This window comes from Ziziphus jujuba, chromosome 3 (genome assembly GCF_031755915.1).
Source record: "Ziziphus jujuba cultivar Dongzao chromosome 3, ASM3175591v1".
NCBI lineage: Eukaryota > Viridiplantae > Streptophyta > Magnoliopsida > Rosales > Rhamnaceae > Ziziphus > Ziziphus jujuba.
In genome coordinates, this window is record NC_083381.1 from 2,649,534 (window position 1) to 2,662,686 (window position 13,153).

The window sequence follows — 13,153 nt, forward strand, 5'->3', positions numbered from 1 at the left end:
AGAAATTACCAAAGAAAATATAAAATTAAGATTTTGCCAATTTTGCATTAAAAAAAAAGAAAACAATGGACATGTAAATGATAGTTTAGATTAATTGTTATTAAGTAAAATACGAGTACTATGGAGTATTGGGATGACAACTGACTCCTCCCTGCAACTCCTCACTCTAAATGCCAGCGATGTTTTTACACGGCAGCAACAAAAATTATATTGTGAAAATAAAAGCATTTATATGTAATTTTTTAAAATTTATTTTTGCCCAAACTTAGATTTTAAATCGTGTGATCAAATTTTTGTTTACAACCGATTTAGAATGTGTTTTTTTTTTTTTTTAATTTTAAATAAATCATCTATTTTATAAATTATTTAAAAAAATTTATTTTCGTAATTTGAACCCATATTCATTTAGACATAAATAAAGATATATTAGAACTATTTTCTTCATCACCGATTTGAAAGTGTATTAGAAATAATTTTTAAAATATAAAAAATTAAATTTAAATTATGATAAACTTGGAGCATTATTTTTTTCTGCATGAATGATAATCTAAATTTTTTTGGTAAAAAAAAAAAGTTTCAGTTGAAAAAATAATAATAATAAACTTTATATTCATTTAACCAAAAAATAAAAAATAAAATAAAATAAAGGAGCGAGGAAGGAAATACTAATTTCACTCGTTCTCTGATTTTTTATTAACGTTATTGAGGGCGAGCAGTTTTGGTTAAACAGCTGATGTGGCTATAGTTATCCAGATGTCAATTTTTTTTTTTCTTTCCGCTGAAACACACTTCTTCAACCCTCGTACCAACCCAAAATCCGATTGGCTTTGCAGTCTTCTTTTAATGTTTGTGTAACGGCGACGGAGGATTTCGTTTTCACTTTCCTCAACTGACAAGTGAGTAACCAAAAAACCAGGTTTTTTTTTTTTTTTTTTTTTTTGAATTTCAGAAACAAATGGTGATGATCTTTCATGTTTGGATCGATGGGTATTTTTCTTTTTGCATGTTCATGATCAATCTGCTAATGGGTTTTGTTTAAAATTTGCCTATTTTGATGATTTCGACTGAAAGAAAGGGTTTTTTTCTTGTTTTCCTGCAGAATTTGAGGAGTGTAAAGGAAAGGAAATCAAGGGTTTCTTTTTTTTCTTTTTTTCTTTTTTTCTTTTGTTTTTTTTTTTTTTTCCTTAAGAGAAATCAATGGCGAATCTTCCCCAGTCGCTATCAATGAATGTGGGATTTGGAGGTCCAAGTGCATCAACACCAAGCGTATCAGGTGCTCAAGGAAACAAAGATAGGAAAATGGCATCGGCTGAACACTTGGTTCTTGAGCTCAGTAACCCTGATCTTAGGGAAAATGCTTTGCTTGAACTCTCCAAGGTAAACTACCTTTCTACATTCTTTCAAGGGTCTTCTTTTTGCTGGTTGGAAATGCTGAATGTTTGGTTTTTATTGACCTTTAGAATTTTGGTTTGAAGGTGTAATGATTGGTCTCATTCTTGCAGAGAAAACTGTTTGATGTGCTAGAAATTGATTTCGTTTTCCTGTGCCTATAATCTGGCCTCCTTGTCTTAGTAGTTTCATCACCTTGAGTTGAGTATAGAATTATATGTATTCTATTTATATAAAGTTTCTCAGCAAGCCATTTTGGCACTTCCATGTTTAATCTTTTGATGCATCTTTGAGAGTTTTGTTTATTCGTTAATGGAAATATGAATTTAGGCTTGTTTTTATACATTTTTTCTTTGTTAAACAAAATTGATAGCTGGATATATGTTTAGTCTTTTTTCCATTTGAACTAGTGTAGTTATGCTTGCTGGGAATCGAAGTAATATAACAAGCATGAGAACATTTGAGTCATATGTCATTTGATATGATAGAAGAATATGGTATTAGTTATGGTCCTTTAGAGGTTTCTCTAATGTGTAATAGAGGAGGAAGATTGGCCTCACTAAATAATTGTTTCAGCTAAACTATTGTGGTTAAGAATTAAGAATTGGTAGCTCCATGGCATTCTAGCTCCTCTCCTCTGTTAGCAGAAAGTTTATGGTTGGGGTTTATAAATGAAAGCAAAGGATGCCTGGAGGTGTGCAGTTTTAGCATTGATTGATGGGGTTGGTAGGGACGAGAGCTAGTAAGTTTTGTATGAATAAGTTCATATTTTGGCATAGTTTTGGTGTTGTACAGCCTAGGAATTTGGCAGAGTTTCTTCTTTTAGAATTAACGTAGATTGGTGCAAGTCATTTTATCTTTCTATTACTTGTATTTGCTGATGTTCTGTTTGTTTGTGTATATGGTAGGACTGTGGATTCTTAACTGTGAACTACTCTCAGTTTAATAAAATTAATTTCCTAAATAAAACACAAAAGAAAAAAATGATATTAGTAGTAGGAAAAAATGGACTATTTTTTTTTTTTTTTAATAGTTTTCTATGAGATATACTCTTTTTCCTTTCTAACTAGGTGGTTAAATAAATTTTGACAGATACTGATATAATGGCGTCTAATCAGTAGTTGGTAATGTAACAAATTACTATGGAAGCTTCAGACAGCATGTCTTTAGCATGCAATGCAATTGGCTTTTAGAATCTCAAACTCAAATTTGTTATCACATCTCAAGCAGGCTATTATACACATAACAAGCTTCATACCAGATTCCTTCTTCTCCTATTTTCTTTTTCCCGTTTGGATGGGGGGTGGGGTTTGGGGTGCGGAGGTGAAGTGAGGTGAGGGGTGTGTGCCAGATAGTTGTACTTTCTTATTGTTTCATCTATGATTTTTTTTTTTTTTTTAAATAGTTGTATTTTCCTTACCATGAAAATAATTAGCACTGCTAACGTATATGGACATCAAAATATGTTTGACACTTGGGGTGGGGAGGTGAAGTGAGGTGAGGGGTGTGTGCCAGATAGTTGTACTTTCTTATTGTTTCATCCATGATTTTTTTTTTTTTTTTTTTAATAGTTGTATTTTCCTTACCATGAAAATAATTAGCACTGCTAACGTATATGGACATGAAAATATGTTTGACACTTGATTGATTTCAATGCAAATTTTTTAAAAACATATTTATATAAGTGGTTAAATAATTTATTGAAAGGTTCATACTGGACAGCATGACCTCATAGACAAGTACTGCAATTGTTGGCTGGTCATCTTGTCTACAACCATCCAGCTCTAGCTTGGTCTTCTAGTTTCTTGTTTTTGACACTTTTCATGTTTATAGATGAGAGAACATTAATTTGGCCTTTCTTTCGATTCTTAGCTAAACTAAAAGGACCGTGGTCTATAATAACTATTATTAAAACTGATAGTAATAATAATCTTTATAACTTAATCTTTTTGCAATATAGAAGTTTAAGGGCCTTGACCTTCACCTAAAATTGCTCCAATTGACTTTTGGGCCCCTATACCTTGCTTATGTTCCCATGATATCCTTGCATATGCTCGATGTTGGATTTAGGATGTCATAATCTTCCATTGTTAAGGTTTTAGTATCCTTGTCATTACTCAAGGATGGAGGTTGTGTTGTTCCTTTCTTGTTTTGTCATGGTCAAAAGAATTGGAGAAACGTTTGATCTTTTAATCTTACTTTTTAAGGTGGCAGTTAATACTTGGTTTTGGTTTGTAAAAGAAAGCTGGGTTCTCATGGGTTTTTCTAGAATTGGTTTGGTTAGCGAGGATTGCTTCTTTCAACGGCTCTAGAGGAAGTAGAAAAGTATTATGGATTACTGTTTCTTTGTTTTGGTTAACTTGGTTGGAAAGAATTGGAAGATTATTTGTAGACAGGTACCAAGATTTAATGTTTGTGTGAGATAGGATTAGATTTTTTGCTAATTTGTGGCTTCAACTTCTTGGCAAGTTAAAGAAATATCCCTTTTATGCCTCTATTAGGATGAATGGATATTGTCTAATTTAGTATATGTTCTAATCTTTTCATTTCTTATGCAAGATATCTCTTCCTCTTAAGACTTGGTGATTTCCTTTACATAAGAAAAATGGTTAATTTCATATACACCTTATGAGGTATGACTTAATTACAAAAACTGTCCCTAATACTTGCTTACAACCCCTATAGGGGCTGTGGATGATATTAATTTAAGGGGCATGAATGAAAGAATAGCGAAGGAAGATGGCTTTTTGAAATTAGAGAGAATGGTAATGATATTTTTAAAATGAGAGGGATCAAATTGTATTTGGGCCAAATTTTAGGGAAGGCCATTGATACTAAACCTATGAGAAAAGAAGGAAAAAAAGTCTTACTTTGGTGTTAGATGCAACCATTAACTTAACCATGTATCTAGTAGAGGGTGGTGCCCGTACTCCATTTGGCTCCTATAGGGGCTGTGGATGATATTAATTTAAGGGGCATGAATGAAAGAATAGCGAAGGAAGATGGCTTTTTGAAATTAGAGAGAATGGTAATGATATTTTTAAAATTAGAGGGATCAAATTGTATTTGGGCCAAATTTTAGGGAAGGCAATTGATACTAACCCTATGAGAAAAGAAGGAAAAAAAGTCTTACTTTGGTGTTAGATGCAACCATTAACTTAACCATGTATCTAGTAGAGGGTGGTGCCCCTATTCCATTTGGCTCCTATCCCAACTTTAGTTGTTTGTAACGTTCAGTGCCTCAGCCAAATAATTACCAGCACGTGGATACATTGGCAAATAACTGTTCTGCCCCATTTTATAAGGATTAATCTGGGTAGTGAATTTCCAATTGGAAGAGATGCTGGGTTTAGACACAAGGGAATTTGTTGCCTTAAGTACCACTACAGACATGCAGTTGGATGCTTTGACATTTAAGTTGGGCTCTAATGAGGTTACAACATTTGGGTGAAGCCATTGGTATCGGACATTAGAATGACCATGGAGATTGTACCAGGATTTATTGTCTCAAGAGAGTTCTTTTATGAGTTTGTTTTGTGGGGCTTAGCATAATTCAGTTAAACAGAAGGAAGGTTCCTATAATTTTGGCAGTGCATGGGGATGTCAGAGAGTTAACTTAATTGGTAGAATTTTGGTGTTATTCTATGGACATGGGAATGAAATTTGCTTCATCAGAATAGGCAGTCTGTGTAATAGAAGATGGATGTGTCCCATTTTGTAGCATATAGGTTCACTGGTTCTTCAAATGAATGATGAAAGGTGGTGTCTTCATCTTCAATATAAATGGGTAAAAAAGAAAGAAGAGAAATTCTGATAGTAAATTTTGTAGGTTTGTTCACATGTGCAATGAATGCATTGGTTGATGTTGTTTCTACTACTTATGTGCATATTCTTTTCTTGAGGTGGTTTTGCAATTTTGCTGTCCAGATTAGGTTTGCTGCAATATAAACTTTCTTTGGTTTCATTTTTAGAACAAGGAATTATTTCAAGATTTGGCTCCTTTCGTGTGGAATACTTTTGGTACTATTGCTGCACTGGTACAGGTATGCCTAATAAACTTCTTTTTGTTTCTGTTTTTATTTTAGAAGAGAGAAATATTTCAAGATTTGGCTCCATTGTTGTGGAATTCTTTTGGTACTATTGCTGCACTGTTACAGGTATATTCTTTATGATTGGTATATTGTTTTGCTCACAACCATTTTTCATGTTCTTTTGGTACTATTGTTTGTTTCAGTCAAAAATTATTTCCCTGTTGCAAGCTTGGTTTTCTACATTGTCTTTATATGTGTACTTTCCCAAGTCTTTTTTAATATCTTGATGATTTTAAAAGTGGGAGTTGATATCAGCATAGGAAAAGGGGCTATAGTGGTGATATGGTCATAAGATGTTTCATTTTTCAGCTGGGAAACAGCTTAGAGAACCAATCAATGTTGTGGTTTCGGTAGCATTTGTCCATATGATTGGATGCACTCCACTTAGCTTTCTGTGGGGAAGAGGGGGATTTGAGACAACACAGTAAGCTGAAAAGTCGTGTATATAGGAAAATTTTTATCATGGATCTTCAGCAAAAGATCCATAATTCTATTGAAACTTTGGTGATTTTGAAATCATTTCATAAATTTTTGGCATACTGAAAATTCTCATAAAGCTCATATCTTTTGAAAGTTTGCTTGAAGATGCATTCTTGTAAGACATACCAATCCTAAAAAATAAGCATCTAAAAGAAATTCAATAAACAATGATATGCTATATGTTTTTCTCATAAACAAGTAATACAAAGCTTAAAAAATTATGAGTAAAAGGGAATGAAGGAATATTAATTACAACTTAGAATAAAAGAGAAAAAGAAAAAGATAGGAATAATGAACAAACTTAGAAATGCTATCTCGGTAAGGTTGATATATTCATAACTATAATCGAAACTTTCTTGGAAGTGTAAATCTGATGAAGTAGACTCACGTTATATCACGTACTCTACACATGAAGATAAGGGAAATAGTTATCTCTTAGGAATTCTACTGGAAATTGGTTAACCAGGTAAAAATCATGTATAATTAAAAATAATTGTAATAAGATATTACTATAATATGAAAATAAAGATTCTTTTAGTACATAATTAAATTATATAAATGATAAACAACTTCTTAAACTGTCTGTGTGCACAATAATAACCTTAAGAAATACAACCCTATTATCCACTAGTTTTTATGTATATAACTTTGTAATTAAATGACCTCATAAGAACCTCTTGAACTCTCATTTTGAAATTATTGTGTTTTCCTCTTAACTTCTGCAATTTCTTTTAATTCTTAGTGATATTTTATTTTGCTGATATTTTCACTGGTATTTTCATATTTTCAAATTCTTCTTTGTATCATGGAATGCTGCATCAATTGCATGTGTTTATTGTTTTATCTCTGCACAAATATTAGAGGTATTGTTGGTGTGTCATAAGTTGCTTTATATGTACTGCAGAATGGGATTTAAAATCTGTAAATTTCGAATCTTAAATTCCTTTATTGATTTTTATGATAGCCTATCCAATATGTTGTTTGTGTTTCTACCTGTAGGAGATAGTATCAATTTATCCTGTTTTATCGCCACCAAATTTGACTCCTGCACAATCAAATCGGGTTTGCAATGCGCTTGCTCTTCTTCAGGTCACATGTTTTACCCTCTTAAGTTTTATGTCCCATGCTTATACTTGTATCAACCTTGTGCTTTTGTTCCTTTTTTTGAAATTATGATTACATGATCAATTTCAATTCAAAAGCACTTTTGCTATGTTTAAGAAAATTAACTTATGTTGTTTCCATTATCGGTCGATACACATCAAACTATAGTGAAGAAAAGAAAAAAACTGTGAATGTAAAATAAACTAATATAATAAATATTGTCAGGCCCATTTTCTACCAACTTAAGCTTTTAGGTTCTACCAACTTAAGGTTTTAGGTTGATGATAACTTGAAATACTGTCAAAACTTTATTAGCATAGAGGTCCCTCAACTTTTTGCCAATTCACTGTGTTGCACATTTAAAGCCCAATTTCTATACCATTATTGTCCACTTCCTACAATTCAAGCTTTTGCTATTAGTGGTAACTAAACAAAGCTGTTAGCAGCACTTTGTGTTATTATCATTGTTTCTTTGTTTTCTTGCAGTGTGTAGCTTCCCACCCAGATACAAGGATGTTGTTCCTCAACGGTAATATTGTTGATCTTTACAAGAAGCTTTTGCACATTTGTTGGTGGTGTGATTGTTTCTTTTGTTTCAACTGCCTTCAAGCATGAAAAGTATATGTGCTGTAATCTATCATTTAATATGTTTTAATCCTCTTGTTTTTATATGTTTGTACACTCCTATTTGGTTTTCCTCCTCAATATTTACAGTATTCTTGATAACAAACCAATATATACTCAATGTCAAATAACTCAACCTAGGAAGCTATCACAGCTTGAGCTTGTAATTTATAATAAGATTTTTTTTTTCTGATTGTGGCATGAACGAGGAAGTGGTTTCTGTGAAGTGCCGATAATTTTATTCTTAGGAGACAATTAATTGTGGGGATGTATGGTTAGACAGTTTTGCCAGTGGCCCAGTGAGTAAACAAACAATTTTTGTGTATTTGATTGGCTTTTGTGCATTCTCAGGGTCCAAGAAGATGAAATATTGAAAAATAAATAAAGTGACACTAGCAACAATTCTGCTTTCCCAGTAATAATAGTAACTGTGAACCTCATAGGCTGAAATGAATCTGGGTTTGGATTGATGTCAGGAGAAAAAAGTATGAATTGGTGGGTCTAGAATGTCAAATAAAACTTAGGACTAGTATTTCTGTGGTACAGATAAATTAAATGATCTTCTCTGCACTAGTATTTCTGTGGTACAGATAAATTACATTATCTTCTCTGTTTTACAAATTTACTAATCTACTTTTATATATATCAAAATTATAAAGACTTCCCTTGATGTTCGTTTATGTTGCAATTTGCATCCATCCATAAAAACTTCTCTGATTGAAGTTTAGATATAATTGAACTTATAGAATGCAATATGTGGATTCAGGAAAAATTTTTGTCAACTTATAAATCATATAGAATTATGACTTGGAATTATTTAGCTATGCAAGCATTATTAATCTATGCGCTAGCCAAGAAACTTGACCATTCTTATGCTATAACTTGCCACAATATCTTTTTCATACTAAAAATTTTCTTACATTTAAGGTGTATTTCCCTGGATACCCCTCTTGAGACATGTGTATATCGAATTTTTTTATCAATTAAATATTCAACATGGGAAGGAGTATTTAACAAGTTTTAGTATCTGGTATGGATTTGTGTCCTTTTTAGACTGATTTACTTTGATGGCAGTTTTGGTGCTATGTTTTGTTTGTAAGTTGTGATTGTGATGGAAACAGGCACAAAGCCTTGAGTTCATTTCCAAACTTAATTTCAAGTAATTCAAGCTGCTTTCTGGAATACATATGTTTTAATTTTACAGAAATATTTATCATACTAAAATTTTGTCCTTTTCAGCCCATATACCTTTGTATCTCTATCCTTTCCTTAATACAACAAGCAAGTCAAGACCCTTTGAGTACCTGAGGCTCACTAGTTTAGGTGTCATCGGTGCCTTGGTGAAGGTAATTAATCCGTTTTTAACATTACCTTGCATGTATACCATATGTTTCTTTTCCATTTTCTCTTCATTGTAAACATATTTAGCATAGTAAGGCTGACGTAACATTATTCAAGTAGAGGTTTAGAATTTGTTTAGCAGAATGTGGTATTCTATCTTAGAATTTATATTTTGTTACCTTTTACTGTCCTGGGAACCTTTGGGATCTCATTTTCCGACATTTTTGAGGAATGGGTAATGGTCCCCATATAAGATTGCGACTTTTAATAAGAAGCTGTTCAAACCAACCTAAAACTATTTCTTATATAAAGCATTGAGTTTCCAGTGAGTTTGAACATGGGGATATCTGCTACAATATTATTCTCTTGCCCCTCCTTTCCCTTCCTACTTTCCTTTTGCACATTTTCTGTGCTTGGTAGTAAACCTTTTACCCAATTTTAAATTCTTTTATAATTAATATAGTTTCTAATTTATAATTTCTAATTTTGAATTTTTTTTTCTTTTTTCCTTGCCAGGTTGATGATACAGAAGTTATTAGTTTCCTTCTCTCTACAGAAATAATACCCTTGTGCTTGCGCACGATGGAGATGGGAAGCGAATTATCAAAAACAGTTTGTTTTTATAAATTTCCTTCAAGAATTTGATTTAATTGATTCTGTTTCACTTGGATTTGAGGTTGTTGCTTGTTTAACAAGTGGTTTCTCTTCTGGCAGGTAGCTACATTTATAGTTCAAAAGATTTTATTGGATGATGTGGGTTTGGATTACATTTGTACTACAGCAGAGCGGTTTCTTGCAGTTGGTCGGGTTTTAGGCAACATGGTTGCAGCACTAGCTGATAACCCATCTTCGCGTCTGTTAAAGCATATCATCAGATGTTATCTTCGACTGACGGATAATCTAAGGTCGGTTACATAGCAGACCATTTCATTTCTTAGAGGCTCTCTTTTCTTTCTATTCCCTCTTCCATTATATATTATATGCACATGTTGTCGATTTGTGTTTTATTGGTCCCCATCATGCAGGAGTTCGACTGTTCTCTACCATTAGTTGGGTCAAATATTAGAAGGCCAAATGTGTAGATATGATATAGGTTTGAAAGCTCCTAATTGTGAAATGAATGAACATCTGTGAAGTTGTAATAATTGAGATATGACTAAGATTAAGGGATTTGTAAAATATTAAGCTTTTAGTAAATGGAGCAAACAATTCTAATATAGCACACTTTTCTTCAATGCTGGTTTTTCCTCAATGGCTTGAGATCGAACGTGAGCCTTATGAGTGTAAATACGACGGAATTCCTAATTTTGAGCAAAAGAACAAACCAATGACAAGGGCCCTTGGACCTACCCTGTTAAGAAACCCTTCCTTTTTCTGTTCTCTCTCAGAGCATAAGCCTTTAGGAAGTAGGCACTACATCATTAGAGGGCCTGGTATTAAAAAGTACCAAGATGCAAAATATGACATGATTCTAGGTGCCTAACATGTGGAAAGAAATGGAAACTTTAGAAGAAGTTGTTGAAGAGGTTTGACGATGCATAAAAGCTTGGGTTTTTGGGGTGAATCATTTTATGTCTGATAAAACTTTTCTTTTGGTCTTTGTTGCGCAGGGCCTGTGAAGCATTAAGAAACTGTCTTCCAGACATGTTAAGAGATGCCACTTTCAATGAATGCCTGCGTGTATGTGTTTTCTTTTTCTTTCTTTTTTCCTTTTTTGTTTTTTTGTTTTTTTTTTTTTTTGGTTCTTTTTTTATTATTTTTTATTGTTTTATTTTTCTAGTCTTTCATGTGGTAATTTTGAGCCCAATTGTTAATCTTTGACATGAAATTTGGTGGTTTGAGTGAGTTCTTTTTGGGGACTTAAGGAAGTTGATCAACGAAGAGTGGGACTATGAATTTTTTTTTTTTTTTTTCCGAATTTTTTCTTTGATAAGAGGCAAAACTTTATTGGCAATAAAAGATTCAGTATACAGATTTTGGCGCATGATCTGCAATAGATTAAAAACAAAAAAATGATCCCATCTCATTATTATCATTGATGAATGCAGGAAGATCCAACTACAAGAAGGTGGCTGCAGCAGCTGTTGCACAACACCGGGGTAAGCCGTGTTCCATCGTTCCAAGCGGGCGGAGGTTTTGATCATATGATGGTGAATTAAACTTACTAATATGCAATGTCAATAGGACTGCCTAATTATTTATGATCCAAATTAAATAGTATACCTAGCTTAAGCTTATTATTTATCCAAATCAGTTTCTGGTAATAGCATAGGCCAAATTCGGTTCCTGCTAATAGCATGCCATTAGCAAATGTGTTAACATCTTTTATTGATATAATGGTTATCCATTTTCCATGGTAACCCATTTCCGAAAAGTGTGAATCAATATAAATCTTTGGCTTTTTCTTTATTTTTCTAGTTTTTTACTTATGCCTATGTTTAGGTTTCAAAATCCTTTAACTAGCAATGATGTTATTTGAAGTTTAGCTACTTGTCACCATGCCCGATTATTACTAGTAGAATACATAATAACATGACAATGGTCTGTTGGTTGTATTTAATGTCTTTTTGATATTTTAAAACTAAAAGCCTATGGGAAAGTGAACCTGTAAGAAGGTAGGCAATTAAATTTAGCATATGCCCGTATATGGATTCCATTATAAATGATCACTAGGGGTGATAAATATTATTATTTTTTTGGTAATTAAGCCGTCTGTAAATGGAAAAAGAATAATTGAAGAGAAATATTTATATCTTGTTTACTTTAGAACATAATAAATTTATAATAACAGTTTAACAAAAATAATTTTCCATGTTATTAACTCTAGGTGACACAACAATAGAACTCCTTACAAGTTGATTTCCATTTTCTTCGACCCAAACAAACCAACCAAATGGAACGTGTCCTTTGTTGTTGCCTCTATATCTTATTGTCAATGTATAAGTTTTCCTCTCATTCTTTTCAAATACCAATTTATCTGGTGAGACAGTAATTTCAGTGTCATTTGATCTTGTTGTGTTGGCTTTATAACTTTGTAGTATCTTTTCCAACATTTGTTACAATCCATTGAAATTTTGTCATTACAATAAAATACGATAAAAGACGGGTAATTAAGATGGGAAGATGGGTTCGAGCAATTGTAGTTGTCTCTAATTTGGTAATGCTGGAAACCCTATGTTTTTTATATATAGAGCACAAGAAGTTCAGAGTCTTTTGGAGTTGCATCATAAATCAAACCTAGATCAAGTGCTTGGTTGGCATTGATAAAACCTGCACCGATTGCTAAAGACGAAGCAGGTTGATAATCGTTTCCATTATCTTGAATTGGTTCAAAAGTAGCATTTACAATATCTGCAGGAGTTATTATGGAAGACCTAATGGCCACCTGACTCCGATTCGAGTGCAAGCCTTTCAAAAATACAGCAACACCGGCTGCTAGAGCACAAGCAATAGATGCTCCAGACATTATATTGAAATCACTGTAAGGCACGTCATGTTGAAAAATTGGTAAGTTTTGATGCCAAGCAGCCACAACTTCGGATCCTGGTGCCATTACGTCCGGTTTCAAAATACCTGAAGCAATTGCTGAAGGACCTCATGAAGTGTAACTAGCCACGGCAGGAGCTGGTTTTTCCCCGTGATGGTTTGTTTGAATGACATGGTAACCAAGGGTGAGTCAGTTGATGTTACGTATTTCATCAGCATTCCTTCGTCTTTTTGCTTCATCACTACACAAGCACATGGTGTATCTTCTACCTCAAATATATAAGGACAATCAGAAATAAAGATTGCAACTTTAACTTTTGACCAGGGAATGAGTACTAATTGAAAAGAAACATGTATAAATTCTGGAATGCATATGAGAATTCCATTTAGAGTTTCAAGTATTGCTTTATTACATTTTGACAATTCCTTGCAATAGATTAATGGCATGTTTTCTAGTGAAGCTTCTCTTGAGTACAATGACCATCCAACAATGGATATTCCTCTTCCAAAACACAAAATCCCTGCGAACCAACATGCAACTGAACTCAATGCAACTGTCATCACCCAAGAGACACTGTTACAGAGTGTTCCGAGCATTGGTCCGTTATTTCCTCCTGAATTGGAAACTATTATACCTT

The 13,153-nt window shown here is 33.1% G+C and overlaps 1 protein-coding gene across 3 annotated transcripts; it reads left to right on the forward strand.

Annotated features, from left to right (window-relative positions):
• Nucleotides 1–708: 708 nt before the first annotated feature.
• Nucleotides 709–11,438, forward strand: LOC107421967 (uncharacterized). 3 transcript variants are annotated; one of them, XM_016031340.4, is made up of 10 exons: nucleotides 709–896; nucleotides 1,100–1,377; nucleotides 5,478–5,546; nucleotides 6,960–7,049; nucleotides 7,551–7,593; nucleotides 8,928–9,034; nucleotides 9,546–9,641; nucleotides 9,744–9,934; nucleotides 10,640–10,709; nucleotides 11,078–11,438. In XM_016031340.4, exons 2-10 carry the CDS (start codon nucleotides 1,198–1,200, stop codon nucleotides 11,186–11,188), a joined length of 957 nt encoding a protein of 318 aa, XP_015886826.1. In that variant the 5' UTR covers nucleotides 709–896; nucleotides 1,100–1,197; the 3' UTR covers nucleotides 11,189–11,438. The 3 variants fall into 3 exon arrangements, with proteins under 3 accessions (XP_015886826.1, XP_015886825.1, XP_015886824.1); XM_016031339.4 differs by lacking the exon at nucleotides 5,478–5,546 and adding an exon at nucleotides 5,361–5,432 and having other exon boundaries at nucleotides 710–896; XM_016031338.4 differs by having other exon boundaries at nucleotides 710–896; nucleotides 5,475–5,546.
• Nucleotides 11,439–13,153: the final 1,715 nt, after the last annotated feature.